Source organism: Lichenostomus cassidix, chromosome 2 (assembly GCF_008360975.1).
Source record: "Lichenostomus cassidix isolate B80296 chromosome 2, HeHo_3.0, whole genome shotgun sequence".
NCBI lineage: Eukaryota > Metazoa > Chordata > Aves > Passeriformes > Meliphagidae > Lichenostomus > Lichenostomus cassidix.
In genome coordinates, this window is record NC_139482.1 from 58,015,338 (window position 1) to 58,033,281 (window position 17,944).

The following is a 17,944-nucleotide window of genomic DNA, read 5'->3' on the forward strand; positions in this document are numbered from 1 at the left end:
ACGCCTGTTGAAAGGGTAGGAGTTATGGATGTCAAGGCAAGGAGTTATGGATGTCAAGGCAAGACAACAGGTTTTTGTGCTTTCTTGAATTTTAGACTTTCAGGACAAATTGACTTCCAAGGCGAAGCAGGTTTTTTCCAAGACTGTCTGCTTTAGCTTGGAGTAGTCTCAGATAGTGAGATGTAGTCAAGTTTTCTGGGGTAATTAACTTAGCTTTACAGTTTGATTATAGTTTGGAATTAGGGTTAGGAAAACAATTTGTGTAGAAAATGAGGGTTTCTATGGGAATCTATCACACTTAAGGATATTTAGCAATCTAGCATGCCTACAGGCTGGTGGGAGCTTCCCACGGCTGCCTCAAGTGATCTTACCTTTTCTCCTGCTTTTAAGAGGATAAGGCAGTCCTCCTTCCTATCCGTATACTGTTGAGGGAGGGCATCGTCCACTGGCTATTTTTGTTCCTATTCCTTTCCATAATTATATGTAACTTTTATAAATCTATCTGGATAGAAAGCTCTCGTGTACTTTGGAAGGGCTTATTTGATCTAAATTTAAGGATGTCTCAGGTCCAGTTGTGAAACTTGCTATTTTAGTTCGCCCTGCTTACAGCTTTTACTAAAACAAGAGGAAAAGGATAAAAAGGAGAGACTGAAAAGTATGTGTGAGAGGAAGGAAAGATGACTCATAAGTGGGACTGCATTTGGAAATGAAAAGGATCAAGGTGTACTGATCATAAGAAAGTTATGACTTCTGTGAAGCAGGCACAATCAAACCATATGGTCATTTATCTTCTGAACAGATTAAGGTATGTTTGGGGAAGAATCCATGGGCCCAAACTTAGTAGATAGATTTCTTCTCTCTTCAGAGTTATTTAAAGAAAGGAATTTTTAGAGCAGCCTTTAATAGGTGATATTTTAGTGCTAGATTCCACTGGAAGACTTCCCCAAGGCTTCTGGAAAATCCCATTTAGCTGTCCATTGCCTGTGGGATAGTTCTAATAGCTTCATGGTTATACAGCAGGACAGGTAGCAGAAAGGGAAAGAGGGAGAAGACAGCAATACAAGAAGCCAAATGGACTTTCTCTGAACTTTAGGCTACAATGAATAGAAATGAAGGCTCATGAATAGACGCACAAATTCCTGCTTTCAATCCAGGTGTTGTCTCTTTTACCCCTCTGCTAATATTCTGCTGTTCTGGCCTTGTGCCAGCACCTGTAAAACTTTCAGAATACTTGGGATGGCCAGCAGTTTTGAAATAAACCTTTCTGTAGGGTTTAAGTAGTGTGTAATTCTGAGGATGGAGTTCTTCTGCATACAGCACTGCAAAGGGTACCCGTGGTGTTTCCAAAAGTATTTCCCAGCAGTATCCCACAGCCAGCTCTTCCTGCCTTCCTCCTCCTTCTCCTGCCTTTCAACCAAGAGCTAGAAGTTAACAAAGGTACAGCTGTCTGACATGTGGATGAGGCTGATAGAAAATGTTGAATTTTGTAAAACATTTTGGTTAACAAAAGTAACTGTCAATATGAAATTGGTTTAAAAACTGGCTAAGTGGCTGGAAAAGAGTCCTTTTGATTGATTCCAGTGAGTATTTGCACTAATCCCAATACTGTGGAGTGCTTTCATCATTGTCTCAGAAGTAAACAAAAAAAAACTGTTACTGATAGTAATTGCCAGCAGAATAGTAAATAATAATGGAGCTCTCACAACTTGCTCTGTAGGCACATTCATACACACTGTGTCTTTAATACAGCAAAAGGCAAAGTTGTATGCCAGAGAACAGGGAATGCAAGCCCTGCCTTATGAAAGGGGGCCTGTATCCTCGAAAGCAGCACTTCTGAGATGTCTGTAGTGGACAGGCAACTGCACACCAGCTTCTAGCACAACGCCGGGAGGCGACGGCACTGTGGCACATCCTGGCATGTACAAAAAAAGGAACAAGAGCAGGGGTACTTTTGCCTCAGTCAACAGTTTTGCTGCAGCTGATACTTAAAATAACATATGCTATCAGTGCTAGTACTTGTAAGGGAAAAATCTTGAAAGTAGAGGATGATGTTAAACAGGGCAGCAGAAATTATTTGGGGTCTGAAGGAAATGACCTTCGGTGCAACTTAAGCAATATTTTGCTTATGAAATTAATATTAAGGAATGACTGGACTGATACATGAGAGACAGAATTGGGCATGGTAGTTGATATAGCTGATGGTTGCACTGCTGTCCAGAGGGACCTTGACAGGCTTGAGGAATGGGCTGACAGGAACCTCATGAAGTTCAGCAAAAGGAAGTGCAAAGTCCTGCCCTGTGGAGGAATAATTCCAGGTGCCAGAATGGGCTGGGACAAACCTGCTGTAAAGCAGCTCTGCAGAGTGAGATGATCCTTTCCCTCCGCTCAGCCCTGGTGAGACGCATCTGATGTGCTGGGTCCAGTTCCGGGCTCCCCATTGTGAGAGGACATGGACATGCTGGAGCAGGTCCAGCAAAGGGCTATGAGGGTGCTTAAGGCCTCAGAGTATCTCGTATAGAGGAAGAGGCTAAGAGAGCTGGGACTGTTGAGCCTGGAGGTCTTTAAACACATGATGGGAGGTAGTGAAGAAGATGGGGGCAGGCTGTTCTCAGTGGTGGCCAGTGACAGGATGAAAGGCAGTGGGCACTTCCTGAAATGAAGAAATTCCTTCTAAACAGAGCATTATATAACAAAGGGGATCATATGCTGGAACAGGTCCCTTAGGTTGTGGAGTTGCATTTACTGACCATATTAAAAACCCAACTGAATATAGCCCTGAACATCCTGTTCTAGTTGCCTTCTCTTTGAGCAGTGGCAGGTGGACTAGATGATCTCCAGAGGTACTTTCCCACCTCATCCACGCCCCAAGATGATTCTGGTGTTAAAGGACTTCTTAAGTTGTTGAACTTGAGCACATTAGGAATTTAATATTGAAAGCTTAAGCAATGCAAAATTAAAGTGGAAAATAGATTTTTTTTTTTTTTTTAAGTGAGGGGAAAACAATGAGTTGATACCTTCAAGTTTTGACACAATGATTTTTGTGCTCTAATTTCTCTGTAGAGTTATGCTCTGTAATTTCAAATTTGAACAGCCTTGAGGTTACCAAGTCCATGTACCTACTTTTTGGTAGGAGCAACTGTGTTTATGGTCCTTTCTGAGCAAGCACAATAGGTGCTTGTTTATTTTATTTTCATAACAATGATAATGAGATTGCATTCTTCTCCTTGGCTACAATAGCACAGCAACTAGGGTCCATGATATGTAGGAGGTCGTATTAGAAAGTCAGATTCTTTTCCTTCATCAAAGAAAGGGTAGATTAGAAAAATGCAAATTGACTTCATTTAAAAAATTTGAGACTGCAAGGTGCTACTAATCTTTCTGGAAAAGTCATCCCAAGGTGTTTAGTTTAGAGGATACATAGTGTTCCCTATGTGTAGGGAAGGACAAAGTAGGACAGGAAGACAAAGTGAAAGGGACAGATTGTGTCTGGTGTGGGTCATTTTCCATATAGGTTCAAGTCCTCACTTTATGACTGGAGATTTTCTGCTTCACGAGAGCCAAAAGGAGTAACTTTTGGAAAATATCCTATATAATCTGAAAAAGAACAGCGACTTTAATTTCTTTTCCCCTAGAAATTTATTACCTGTGATTCCCTGGAAAACCATCTGTTTTGGTTGTTGTTTTGTAAATTAGGCTATTACATCATTTGTTTTAGATTGTCCTGTGCATGACAGAATTTTCCTAAATGTGAAAAAAGAAAATTATTTACTCTACCAACACTTACTAGCTGTTGCCTTCTTGTTGTTGGGTTTTTGGTTTTTTTTTTAATTCCTTCTCTGTCAATGAGAATAAGTAAAACTTCCTATTTGAGCTAAATTTGTTGTCATTTTGCCAGCTCTCTCAGGTTGTTCTGCTCCGTGGTGTGGCCGAGGGATTGATAAAATACTGCCAGGGTAGAACATGCATCACAGTGAAAGCTTGGTGGATTAGTTTTTCTTTGTGACATGACACAGCATTTTAAACATCAGGAACTCGGCTATCTCGGTGCCATTTCAGCCATGTAAGCTGTTGCCAAACTGACCTGTGCAATGAACGTGAATGCAGCAGCTGCCTACCTCGATGTAGGGAGGGATGGAGGAGGTCCTCAGTTCCTGGAGCGCAGCAACCAAGGCTGGATGAAAACCTAGTTCGGTTTGTAGTCAAAGAAATGTGCTGTGAAGAAGAGCCTTCTGATGGTAGTACCAGCTCCAGATCTAGGATGGATGAGGCTGTCAGCCACAACTGGGGTGTTTAGGTCCCTGCTATCTGTGATTCTCTCCCTCACTCTCTTCTTATAATCTTCTATTTCTGTGAGTCTTTGCTAATCTGGAGCCTCCTTTACAACTGCTTCTAGGAATAGCTCCTTCTGGATATATAAACTATGTTCTCCTTTTTGTTGGGCACTTGTTATTTATTTTTGTTACTCTGAAGTTTGGTATGTGGAGTAGGTTATTGTGTTGACTTCAAGGTTATTTAAGGATTTTTTTTTTCAGTGTTGGTAATTTAATTTTCAAGACAGTACTTAATTAACTTGTGAATGATACATCGATCTCTTGTGCAAAGTCAACGTTATAGTTACTTGTAGGTGCAGAAATAACTTACTAAGGTTAATCTGTTTGAACAATGTTGAGACTTCCATAAAGTGAACTAATACTCTCTCAATTTACATAATGTACAGAACTATCCTGTATTATAGTAAATGCTTAGCACCCCATGTTATTTCTCATTGTCTGATTCTGTATGTGCAAATCCTTGCATCTCACTTGGGTCTTCTGAATGTTTTTTGTCAACTTTCCCAATGACCTTTGGAAACTAGATAATATTTTTATCACCCTGAATGGATTCAAAGTCCATTTATTACTTTTGGTGAATCCTGCTGTATGCTTTTATACTTGGGTGGAACTGGGTTAAGAAAGTACTTCAAAATACAAGGTTTTGCTACTTAAAATCTGACTTCTCATTGTTATTACATTAATTGAAAAAGTAGATAGATGTAAGATCCATCGTATCTCAGGCAGTGAATTGAAAATATGGAGCCGAGATTGGTGTTGACATTTTTGAAGGAAGGATTCACCTGCTTTGGGGATGTGAATACCCAACACTAATGCTCATGTGCACCTGAGTATTTAAAACTTGCTACCGTCTAGTTTGTAGCTCTCTGCTGTACTTTCTGAAGTGTTTACATACAGATCCTTTTTGTCATTAATTTTTGAAAGAATGTATAAATTTGTTGGTTCCCTATGAATCACCTCTCAGTGAGTCAGATCCCTAGTGCCAAAGTCCCTTGGCACTACTCTGGTATAACTTGGTATGGGTATTTTGTATGGAGTGCAGGAAGGTTTGGGGTGCCAGGGTGGGAAATCTTGAACTGCAGACTTGTGCAGACACGAAAACGTGCGCTCCAGAAACTTCATTTGTGAAATTCCCCAGACGTAGTCCTTTCTTGTAGGTATCCTGTATCCAAGGAAAACAAAGCTCAAGATGCTGTGGCTTAGGCTGGCAATTTAGTGAGTGAACTTTGTGATGCAAGCCCAATCTTGCACCATTACAGAGCACCTACACTGGGATAGCACTGGCATGGCTCTGTAAGTGCTCCTCCTTCTCCTCACTCTTCACTTTGTATATATCCAGTTTTATTAATTACATTTTTCTGGAGAGGTTTATGACTATATTCTGTATGTTCTGTAAGTGAGAAAAAAACACTTTTCCTGAATCCTATTTCAATATATGTGCCCAGTATGCTGCTACTGTAATTTTTAACCTGTTTATCTAATACTTTATGGCATTTACTGGAATTTCCTACAAGGAAGTTCATCCTATTATATTCTCCAGCTCTCAGTGTCTTTCCTCCCCTAGTCTCGGGGCTTGTTTGTTTAATAGACAATTTGGCAGACATCTGACAGTATTTGAAAGTTTTCTTTTTTTAAGTAGCTGTGCTAATTTCCACACAGAGTGGAAGCCACTCAGTGGAACAAATCCAATCACAATCTTATTTTGAAGTTAATGACTTTTTAAAAAGTGTACTTTAAAAAATAGTCCTTAAATATGAAATACAAAATTATCTCGAGGATATGGTTTGAGACTGACTGCTTTGCAATGGTTTTTCTTTGGGATCAGCCTTAAAATGATACTGAAGATTTCTTTCCCTTGGTCTAGTTCAACTTTAGCCTTGCTAATCAGGAGGTTGAAAGTCTCCTGAAGGGCTGAAACACTGGAAGGAACTCTGCAGCCACATGGAGATGTCGTGCCCTATCATACACCATGTAAATTTAACTATCACTTTATTTTTTTGCTTATTTTGGTCTCAATGGGTAACATGAAAAGTGGACCTGTGTTGGTGTAATTGTTGGATATAAATGCAACACAAAGAAATTGCGCTAAGAAAGTCTTCTTACATAGCTGGTCTGTCACATCCTGTACCCTCTCTTCGTGTTCCATCGCGTTCCCCACCCTCCCACCTGCTTGCCATCAGTTTGCAAGTTCAGCATCAGGCCTCTTTTATGACAGTCTTGTTTTCTTCAAAGGATGTGTGTGGCAAGAAATCACTGATGCGAACCACAACTGAAAATCCCCAAGCTCTGCCCTGGAGGCAGCGCCTTGCTGAGGGGATGTCTTTGGGAACAGGGTGGGCAAATGGGCTGCTGACTGTGACACCAGCTGGTAGGACAAGGCTGGCATTAGAGCCTGCTGAGGCTGGGCCGGCATTACCACCACAGCCCAGGCCATGCTTCCCAGGGAAGCGGAGGGAAACTGTCCTGCTGCATCCTGTTTTGGCACCCCCAAAAACCTGTGGGCAGGATTCCACCCCCCAGATGCTGTTTGGTCTGTGTTTCTGCATGTGAGTGTTGGCTGTTTGTCATTATATTTTCTAAAAGTTTTGTCTCCAGAGCTTCCACCTTAACCAGGCAGGTGCAGCTCAGCTCTGGCAGCTGTAAGGATGTAGGTTGCATGGCGGTGTTTCCAGGACTGCCCGGAGACACAAGCGCTCCTCACCTTGGGCAGTTGAGCAGTTGCGATGAAAACTGGGTGCAGTTTCCTGAAAACAACTTTTCATATTTCAACATGAAGTCGTAACCGGAGCTTTCAACCTTAGTACAGCGCAAAGCCATTGCTTCCAGTAAGAAGTAATTGTTTCGTATTTGGTGGAAAAAACTGCAATAAGAAAGATCTCAGATGATTCATTTCCTATGCAGCATAGGTGTAATTCTCTTGGTTTGAGGCCAGAAACGTGGCTTATGCTTTGGTTTGTGTCTTGCACAACTGTTGTAATGTCCTTCCTCTTTTAGTGCAAAGAAAATATGAAGTACTGCAGCAGAGTAGGAAAACAAGATAAGCTGCATGTTTTGCCAATGGTTACTATACTGAGTGCAAGTCTGGTGGGGTGTGAGCTGATCCCATGGCATTCCAGTAGACCCATGAGCAGAAAATGGAGTGATGTCAAACAGGGTTGTCCACTTACCTTGGTGCCAGAATTATGTTAGTGTTGGTAACTATGAGATAATCTGACTAGAAGGCAGATCAGGTCACATGAGATATCAGAATGCAAATCAAAGGTAGTTAGTGCATTAAGATTGTAATCCTGCTTCAGTAAAAGTGACCTGCTGTATAGATGCAGGGAGACACCACCATTTTTCATTGCTATGTTTCAGTACTTCCTTGATTGGGTTCAGGCCATTGTGTTTGATTTAAAAGTGGTTGAGGATGTTGTTGTGTTCAGCCAGGCTCAAGATGAGAGTGAGAAGTGCCTCATTGGGGTGGCATCGATGCACAGCGCCACTAACACGGGAGCAAGCTACCCGTGCTCCAATTGCTGAGCATGCCTGAAAGCTGATGTATTCCTTTCAGTGGGTGTTGAAAATGGCTTTGTGGGATGTTCTGCAGCAATGACTGAGAGGCACTCATGGCACTTGCATTGCTTCTTCCTGCACATTCATCTTGAGAAGGGAAAGCTGTCGCTCAGTTCCTCTGCCTTGGCTTCTACTTTCAAACAAGAATTTGCTGCTGAAACTTGGCCACCCACATTTTAACTTTTTGGAGCTAAATAAAAGTCATAGGGTTTCATCTTTAAGTGCCTGCAGTTTGTGGCTTCCTTGACTCTTGGATGCTTCTGGAGAAATCATGAAAATGGAAAATGGATAGAAATAGGATGGTTTAATTAGGCCGTGAAAGAAACTTCACCAGAGTAACAGATCAGCCTTCAGCCCTCAGTGTCAAATGCCTAATGGGGAGGTGCTGCATATGATCAGAATATCATTTAATTTGGTAATCGTGAGGTGCCTCTTACTGAATTATTAACCAAATTAAGACATACAAAAGGGATTTTCTTTTAATATGCATCTACATTAAAAACAAACAATTTCACTGTAGCTGAATTAAAAATTTCAATATGAGAGCTAGAGAAGAATTTTCCTCAGTCAAAATTATAATAAGCTGTAAAATAAGGTGATAACTTAGGAAACAGAAATTGCTGTAATAGAAAGTACTTTTGGCTCTTTTTTAAAACAGAGTTGCTGTTTTATGAGAAGAAAATTTGGGGATTTTGTGCTGGATTGGATTGATCAGGATGATTTCTGTAAGCTGTGTTTTCATTTGCTTTAAAATGATTCTTTAAATTTTACTTTAAATACAAGCAGCTTGTCACTCAACTAATAGTCCCGATGAATGAGTAGCTCTTATTTCAGACTACTTTTCTGCCTTATGTTGATTTTACAATGTATTCAATTTTTGAGGCACTATTTTTATATATCTTCTTGTATTTTTTTACCTCAGTCTTATGAATGGCTATGAGTAAAAGTGAATTTTGAGGTCCTGTTTTCATTAAAAGTGCCATTCTTGGTCTTGTTCCTCTTGTTCCTCTGTATGGGAATGCATACATGTGATAGAGAAGTAATATTTTTAAGAAGAGTTGAGAGGACTTTTAGAACTTTCCTTTTAAGGACATACTTTATTGTCTTTTACATGCAAATAGTTTAATTCTCAGATATTTCTTTATCTTCCTATTCTTTCCTTAAACCTCCTTTTAAACGTTTTATACTGTCAGAGTTAACTACTGAAACCAAGGGTAGTATGGTAGAAATTATTGGTATCTGTGTGTAGATCACTAGGGTAAATATTTCTTCATGGAAGATGGAAATCTGTCTCCCTTCCAGGAGTTTGAACTGCATATTTATTTCTGTTGAGCATTGAGGAGGTGGGTATAAAATCAGTAGTCAGTAGGAATTTAAAGGCAGGAGCTCTGATACTCCTCTTGCATCTTCTTGCTGACCTTGAGTGTTTCCTTGCTTGTGAGCTGACCAGTGGAGAGACCTTCCTTGCTGAAAGTTCCCCTGCTTTCCTCTCTGCACTTCTCTCTATTTTCCAATCTTCCTGAATGTTTGCCATGCCCTCATCTGGGTGCAGCCCTCTGGCAGACACTCACGGCTCTCCACATACTAGGGTTTGTTCATTTCACTGTGTTCTAAATGCTCAGCCTGTATCCCTTCATTCAGTGGAAACATTTCCTTAGTGTATGAATATTTCTCTGCATTCACTCCAAGGTGTCCTTTTTCCTTTGCTTTCTCTCTAGTATTCCTTCCTCATCAAGCTCCAGTTTAATTCACCCTTTCATGTAATATATTTGCTTTCTTCTCTGCAGCTCCTGACCTCTGGAACAGCTTTCTAGAGTTCATGCCCCCAGAACCTCAGCTTTTAAATTGTATTTTTAAGTAACTGCTTGATTTAGAAAATGTGGAAGGAAGCCTGTGCAAAATGTGGGGGGATTGGTAAAGAACCCATGCTATGGCTTCCTTACTGCAGTCAAAATTTATCTGTGCTCCCTGGAAAGGCTTTCATCCCCTCCCCAGTAATATCAGCATTGTGGCGACATACAGAAAAGCTGCCATTTTATCTGCCCCTAGCAATTGTAGTATCTTCTAAAGACTACGCCAGGCTTAGTCATCGTCCCTTGCTTAACTTGCCCATCTTACTCCTTGATCTGAGACACCCACTGCTGAGCCCTAAGACACATTTCTCTGACTTGCTGCTTAATTCACTGTCAGCTATCACGTAATATAAACAATATATTCCTTGCCAGGCATCGTCATTTCCAATCTTCCTGTTTTTCTAGGCCAGTCAATCCTAAACCGGAGTTGCTTTTCATCTCCTCATCCCGTTGTTTTTTGGAATAAGTTTTTATCTTCTGTCCCCATCTCAGCAGGCTTTGTCCCAGGTTACTTTCCTTCTCATTTGGAGGTCAACTTTTGTCCTTTTGTATATAAATCAGACTGCTGCTCCTCTAATATATCTTTAATGCATGCTAGGGGAGCAGGGCACTTAGATGTGTTTTTGGGCCTGGATGGCACCTCCAAGGAGATGGGATGTGCAGGCCCAAGAGCTGTGACAAGAGTTTCAAGTGGAATTTGGCTCTTTACACTTGTAATGAAAATGTACTGACTGCATTTTCCCAAGTGTTTTTAAATTTAGGGTTTTGGGGTTAATAGAATATGCCCAACTCGGATTGCTCTTCTGGCAAGTTTTATGTGCTTGCTAAAGCGTAGTGGGTGCAGAAATATTTCAGACAAAAGATTTTCTGAAGATAGCACCGGTAATGTAATTTTTCTCAGGTCTGTCTCTTGAACAGTGCAACTAACTTGCATCCAGTAAAGCTGAGAGGCACACCTAGCAGAAAAGATCTTAGTGTGCATAGTTTGGTAAGGTTATTCTCCATGAATTTATCACTGGAAAGAATTAGAGGGTGAAAAATAAAAGTAAAAACTGCTTCTTCCCTCAAACTTAGAAATATATTTCTCATAGGAAATAAGGCTTTGGTTAGATGTGATGTGATCCTCGAAAACGGATGTTGTCTGCCTCACCTGGGCCCTGTGTTCTATCTTGAAAAAACCCTGTCCTGTCCCTTACCTGATGCTTAGTACTTACTTTTCTGTTACAAGGTAACACTCTGAATTTTTTTCTTTATTTCTAATTGCTGCCAGTTTCTTTCCCCAAGAGCTGATGTTGATTGCTGTGTGACATGACAGTGAAGCTGCTCAAATGTCAGTCTGATGCCCCAAGGGACGTAGGTGGGTGTCACACTGCTTCTGCTCAGCAGCTCTCAGTGCAGGCTCATCTCCCACAAGGGATGACCCACCAGAAAAATCACTTCTGTTTTGGAGCAGGACTAAGTTACTGCTGGTAGGGACCTCTCAAACCAGCTTTCTGTGGGGGCTGATGAGGACATATCCATCAGGTGCTGCCCGCACCAGGGGAGCAGGGAGAGATCAGGCATGGAGGGAGGATGCAGAAGAGGTGGTGTCAGCAACCTGATAGACCCATGTAGCCATGAAACCAGACCAGCCCATTGAAGGGAATGGGCTATAATTTCCCGTTTACACCTTTTCCACCCCCTTTTTTAAGTAATACTGTTACGTTTGCTCTTTCTCTTCTACAAGCACAGCCTGCCTCCAACCTCTTCTTAACAGTTAATCCATGAGGCTGAGCATTGAATTGTATCAGGTCCTGTCTATTTGAAAATACTTAGCTTATCCTAGGAGTCTAAACTATTTTCCTCTAGAGACAAGTGTTCTTATGAAAGACATTCTTGTGGGTTTGCTGCTGATGTTGGTTATGGTAGCATCTGGATTTCTTTTCTCTTTTTTAAAAAGGGATTGAAGCTAAAAGGGCAAAACTACACAGGACTCAAGGTGCCACCAGTTTTTAGTGTTCTGCACTGAACAGTGGATCTATAATTGTATCTGTATCAGGGAGTGCTCACAGTATTGGGAGAGAAACTTGAGTTAAAACAGTTGATTCCACAATTTTTACATCTTGACCGAGGGGTTAGGTGCGTGTCTGGTTCAGCTCCATGGGATGCTTTCCTGTTACTTTTATGTGTCTTGCTGGAATGTACTGGTTTGTGGCTTTACTTGTCTCATTGCTCCGTGTCTTTTGTGCTCCTTTCACAGTCCCCTTGCAGAGTCTGAGTTCCATGTATTGCACTCAGATTTCATGTCACTGAGAAGTTTTTAGTCCCCATGCTTCCTATTTGTCCCTGTCATTGGGATACTTCGTGCTGGTGTCCTTTGGCTTTTTACTTCTTAGCAGGTCCCTCATGCTGTGCCAGATGGTTGTGCATGCTATGATTGATGAAATAATACTAATTTGTACAAATAGTGCAAATAATGGAGTGCTTTAGCAAAAGTGACACAAATAAAGAGGTATTTTTAAAAGGCTCACTGATTCTGCTGATCACAGATCTTGAGACTTCTGAAGAGAAGCCAGATATCGGAAGGCACTATGAATAATTTTGGAGATGGGAGAGAGAAACTGTGAGTCATCCAGGATCTCTAGTGCAAACAAAACAGCACTAGAAAATCTTTAGTCTGTAATTCATGAAAGAAGAAACTGAGAGAATACACCACTTCAGTCCTGCATCTTATCAGTTATGAAGTTTGTAAAACAGGAAGGGGAAGTGAGCGTTTGCTGAGTGACGTGCAACATCTGGCCTGAAATTAAACATTCCTCAGGGTTTGCTGAAATTGCCTGTCAGTAATCGGGATCTTTAAAACGCCACTAAAATATTTTGCTCTGTATCTCTCTCAGGTTTTCTGTATGCTTTGTACCCTAAAAACCAGCTGTCTTGTAGAGCTCTCTCTGTCATGGTGTGTTTTTTTCACTACCCCTACACTGTCTGTAGGTGCAGCGTGCTGGTGAGCCTGACAAGAGCGTGTTGTTTGTAACAGCCCCAGCATAAGCAGGCAGGCTTGTGCTGCTCTATGCAGCCAAAGGATGCTGTGTTCTCTCTGATTATTTGAAGTTCACGGGATAAACTTACATTAAGTCTAACCACAAAAGCAGAGGCAAAATACTGTTGTTTGTGTCTTGAAAACAAGTTGAGACAAAAAGTTTTGATGTATAACCCAAACTTAAGTTTCTCTTCTGATGGAGAGAGCTGCAAATCTCTGGATTTTACGTTTTAAGCATTGCCCCTCCTTTTTACACCTGGTTTTGAGATTCTCTTTTATCTTTAATTGTATCCTTTTGGCCTAGTCTTCCCACGCCCTGAATTGTTCCCTTTTCACCCCTCCTTCCTTTGCTCTTATAGTTCTCAGATTGGAAAAACACTTACATAAAAAAGTGTGAAATGTATTTCTCCCAATGGAATAGCTGTAATCTTAATTTAATCCAATCACGTTGGCTAAACATATGAGCTGGACGCTTTGGTTAACGGTTGACCTTTTAGAAATCAGTGTCCTTGGATTACAGAGCTGAAGGGAGCAGAGGTGTTTCATGCCATTAGAAGCTGCCACCACTAGCGTGCTAGGAGTGTGGTACCTGTGTTGGTTAGGAGGATGCAGTTCAGTTTTGCTCTGTCACCAATGAATTTTGTGTCCCTTCACACAAAATGTAGAGAAGAGTGGCTTGAGTGCTCTGCACATGCTGTTACACCATGGGCTTGTACGAGTTTCATGTGCTTTAACTTGCCTTTTAATAAGTTTGAGGTTTGCAAGCAGAGTCTAATGGAAATGTGTTACTTAGCTATCCGTAAATAAATGCATATAAATTAATTTATTTAGAGCCTTCTGTTGGTCACAGACCCAAAGTAAAGTGCCTAAGACAAATCCACAATATAGAAATACCTGTCTACAACTCCACAGCAGAATGTACTGTTTTGTCTTGGTTCACTGAGGAGCAAAACATTACCCAGCCCTTTGGGGTGAATCTTAAAAAACAAGCAAATAAAGTACTCTGAATTACTCTACGTAACTGACTAAACAGCATTCTTCAGAAACAGTTATTTGCCTAAACTTGATTAGACCTAAAAATTCTTTTTCTTCTTTTTCCTATGTCTTCCAGGTAATGTGCTTTCTATTGTTAGGATAAAAAGTATCCCCATGTTTAATTTCAGTAACCTGAGTTGCAGGGAAGGGTATAGAATTGTTTCCAAAGATAGTATATAGTGTTTCTGTCTAGGAACAGAATTCAAATTGATGGTGGTTTTCATCGCAGTTAGTCTCTGTGTTGCATAGTTTAACAGTTCCATTCACTATTTTTGTTGTTCAAGATGTACACAGTTTTCCTTTGAGCATTTAGCTGATTTTCAGGCATCATCTTTCTATTACTGCTTTTGCTCCACGTTGCTTTTTTGTAGGCAGCATATGTGCTAGTTAATGTGAAATAAATGTAGTGGTTGTGCTTTCCATGAGGACAAGTTTTTGAGAGGCAGAGGAGAAGATTTGTCCAATGCTGCTTTTGATGTCATGTCTTGTATTTCACTGATGGGAAGTTCATAGTAGTGAAAATTACTGATCCTCTCAAGGCTATCCTTTCAAATAGTGAAGGGAAAAACATAATTTGCTCTAACACTCTTTTGCACAAACTTAGATGGATATAAGGAGTTTTTCAAAAGAAATGCAGCTTTGTGGGTTCGTACATGTAGGTGCTTGAAAGGCTGACTGTCTTTGTTTTTCTTAAATGGAATGTTCTAAACCCAAGTGAGGGTCGAAGTCTTTCATATCTAAGAAGGTCCAGACATGAAATACACCGTGCAATTTTCACTCAGCTTTTCAAATCTAAAAACATTAGTGAATTTTCAAATAAAAACCTCTTCAGCCTAGCCTCTGAGTGACATCTTTCAGTCCACCTTAGGCTTGCAGTAAATGTTTGTATTCCATTGTGATGCATGTGGGCTATGAACCTGTACTGATATCTTGCTTTGAAAAGTTCACCGCTCTCTTCCTTTCTTATAGTCCTAATACTGTGTTTGATAAAGTGAAATATACTTCTTAACAATCCATCAATTTAAAAAAAAAATTCTTTTTTTTAAACAGGCAAAACGAAGGCTGGAGCTAGGAGAAAGTGGCCACCAGTATCTTGCGGAAGGACTAAAGACTCCAAAGGGGAAAGGAAGAGCTGCAACAAGAAGTCCAGACAGTCCAAAAAGTAAGGGAACTTACAACATGCTGTCGTCAGTCTGCATTACCTAGCTTAGCGTGCAGCATGCAGGGGTTGCTGCAGGGCTGCTGAGAGGCTGCAGAGTCTTCTGGCTGCCAGGTGTGTCCCTCTGGCTGCTGGGCAGCCTGCATCCTCTCTGCCCAGGGCCTCCGCTTCAGCCAAGGACATGATGCTGGGATGCTCAGACGGGGTGGGTGCTGAGGAATGAGGGTGGTGTGATGGGATCAAATGCACAGTTACTAGGCGAGGCCCATCGGGCCAGCCTCCTCCTTCCCTGCTGGCGCTACAGCAGCTGCCTGCCAGGGCTTCTTTCTCTGGGCATGGATTTGCACAGTGGTAGCTGTGCCTCAGCAGTGCTGCACGATGAATGCTCTTTGTGGGATCCGAGCTGCCTTCTCTCCCTGCAGTGTGACTCTGGATAACGGAATTACTGCCACTGCCTAGTTGCTCTGAGTACTCATTTTTGCATATCTGCCTTGCCTTGGGCAGTGGGCTTCTTGAAACAGGAGCTGTGGGCTGTAGCTATCTTGTCTGGGGGATTTCATCCTTGCCAGATGGGGCAAGGAGAGGACTGGGGCAGCAGTGGTAGTGATGTCAGTGCAAGAGATGCCAAGGGGTCCCTCCTCACCAGTCTGCTGGCTTCTGTTGAGGCAGATAGGAAAGGTGAAATTAGAAATACAAACTTAAAGCATAGAAGTTAAACAACCACAGTTGATTTAATTAAACTAAACTTCATTAAGCTAAATGAAGCATCTTTTATATTGAAGTGGATTCTTGTAGAAATTCAGAACTGTTTGGTGCATAGGATGCTGCTGCAGAGTTGCTAAGCCTGTACAAAGAACTTGGTGTGTGATGAGGAGCACATGCCATTTTAGGCGAAAGTCCAATCACTTCTTGCCCTTATCACTCTGATCCTCTTACTCTTTTCCAAACCCCAGCCAAAATGTAAACAAACCAACCACCCTCCTCTAAATCCACAAGGTCGTGTAAGTGATGTGAATGAGATTTAGATGAGTTGTTGGGAAGAAATTCTTTCCTCGCAGGTTGGTGAGGCACTGGAACAGGTTGCCCAGAGAAGCAGTGGATGCCTCATCCCTGGAAGTGTTTCAAGGCCAGGTTGGATGGGGCTCTGAGCAATCTGGTCTAGTGGGAGGTGTCCCTACCCATGGCAGGGAGGGTGGAACTAGATGATCTCTTAGTTCCCTTCCAACCCAAACCTTTCTATGAATATTCTTCCATTCCCAGAGCAGACGAGCCTTGAATCTATGCATAGAAATACAGCTAGCTGGTTTTCTTTGCAAAGATGCAACATCTTTTCATTGAAAAGCCATCGTATTGTTCAAAATACTTCAGGGTAGTCTGAAGGCTCACTCTCAGGTATGACTTTCAGTTTTGACTGATTACTGCAGTTTAATGTGTGACCTGACCCTTGAAAACATGGAAGAGACCACCAGATGAGCCTGAGTTCCATCCTGCATAATACTGGAAGCAAATGAAGGGTTTGAGCTGTACCAGCCCAGCAGACTTGTAATAATGGCTGGCTCACTTCCCTTGACAGAAAGGCCTCGAAAGTTTAGAATTAAAAATCATTCTGATCCAAGTATTTAAACTCTTAAAAGCACATCTGTTAAGTATAGAGATGCTGCATTTGTGCATGGAAACCATGAATTGGTCCAAGCCATTTGCTGACTTCTAATTTAGAAGAAATTGATACTCTCTCCCAATTTGAGCGTTGTTTGTATGGAACAATGATGATTCTAAATTGTATTTTACATCAGTCACCTCTAATTCACTTGAGTTTTCTCAAGCTGTGGAGTCTGATACTGATGGAATCTGTCATTTTGTTCACCCACTGAAGTACACCTAAGTCCTGCTTAATTGCATATGAAACACTTATCTCACATGAGGGGGAAATCAAACCCTGATGAAAGCTGGCTATCAGCCTGATGAAGGAGAGTCACTGGGGATTTTTGGGTTTGCTGCCAGGATAAACAGATACTAGAAATACAATTATGAATTCACATAGTAAAAGCCTAAGCAGTATATATACACTATATGTATCTGTCAGACTACTGGAAATATTTGCATTTTAAAGAACATACATATTTGCTCATGTACGTGTGACTTTTGGAAAAGTACATCTTGAAATACAAATACATAGTGGTAAGTTGTGTCTTAATGCAGAGGTATGAGAGATTTCTTAAGTACAAATGAAAGAAGTAACTGTGATATATATCCTTTCATTTTTGGTTGCTGCTTTCAGAACCAAAATGAGAAAAACCTGATGTAACTTTCTTTTTCCTTTTTCTTCCAAGCTCCAAAATCTCCTTCAGAAAAGACTCGGTATGATACATCCCTTGGCCTTCTTACAAAGAAGTTCATTCAGTTGCTGAGCCAATCTCCTGATGGGGTCCTAGATTTGAACAGAGCAGCAGAGGTCCTCAAGGTACAAAAAAGGAGGATTTACGATATCACCAATGTACTGGAAGGCATCCATCTCATTAAGAAAAAATCCAAAAATAACATTCAGTGGATGTAAGTATTCATTATCCTTTTCCATCCCTGCTGGCTGATTTCACTATCACAGGGCAGCAGTGCTTTTCTTCTCCCACCTTCCATTCTAACACTTTGCTCCAAGCAATCATCCAAAATGCCTTCCAACAGGATAAAGTTCAATTTTTCTGTTAAGAAAAGCTTATAAAAAGCATTTGTCAGGAAAATTAGAAACCAGCATTTTGCTTATAAACTGGATTAATTAATTTCTTTCTGCAGGTGGAGTAAGTTTTTAGGTATGTGTCTCTACCTACTGCTTTCCTTGAATTTTTTTTTTAGGGCTTGGTTGGAAACAAGATTTTGGAAGTGCTTAGAAATATTCAACTCTTCCATCTTGGTGGCAGTTCCAAAATGTGGTGTTGTGATGAAAAGATGCTTTTTCTGGAAAGCATAGTTTATGTTGACTTGCTATGGGTAGGTTTAG

The 17,944-nt window shown here is 41.1% G+C and overlaps 1 protein-coding gene across 3 annotated transcripts in view; it reads left to right on the plus strand.

The window, feature by feature from the left end:
- Positions 1–17,944, plus strand: part of E2F3 (E2F transcription factor 3) — a 42,172-nt gene that overhangs the window by 15,909 nt on the left and 8,319 nt on the right. For all 3 annotated transcript variants that reach the window (XM_085051687.1, XM_085051686.1, XM_085051688.1), the window contains exons 2-3: positions 14,844–14,955; positions 17,283–17,502. In XM_085051687.1, coding sequence (XP_084907813.1) covers positions 14,844–14,955; positions 17,283–17,502 — 332 coding nt within the window. The remainder of the gene's footprint in view (positions 1–14,843; positions 14,956–17,282; positions 17,503–17,944) is intronic.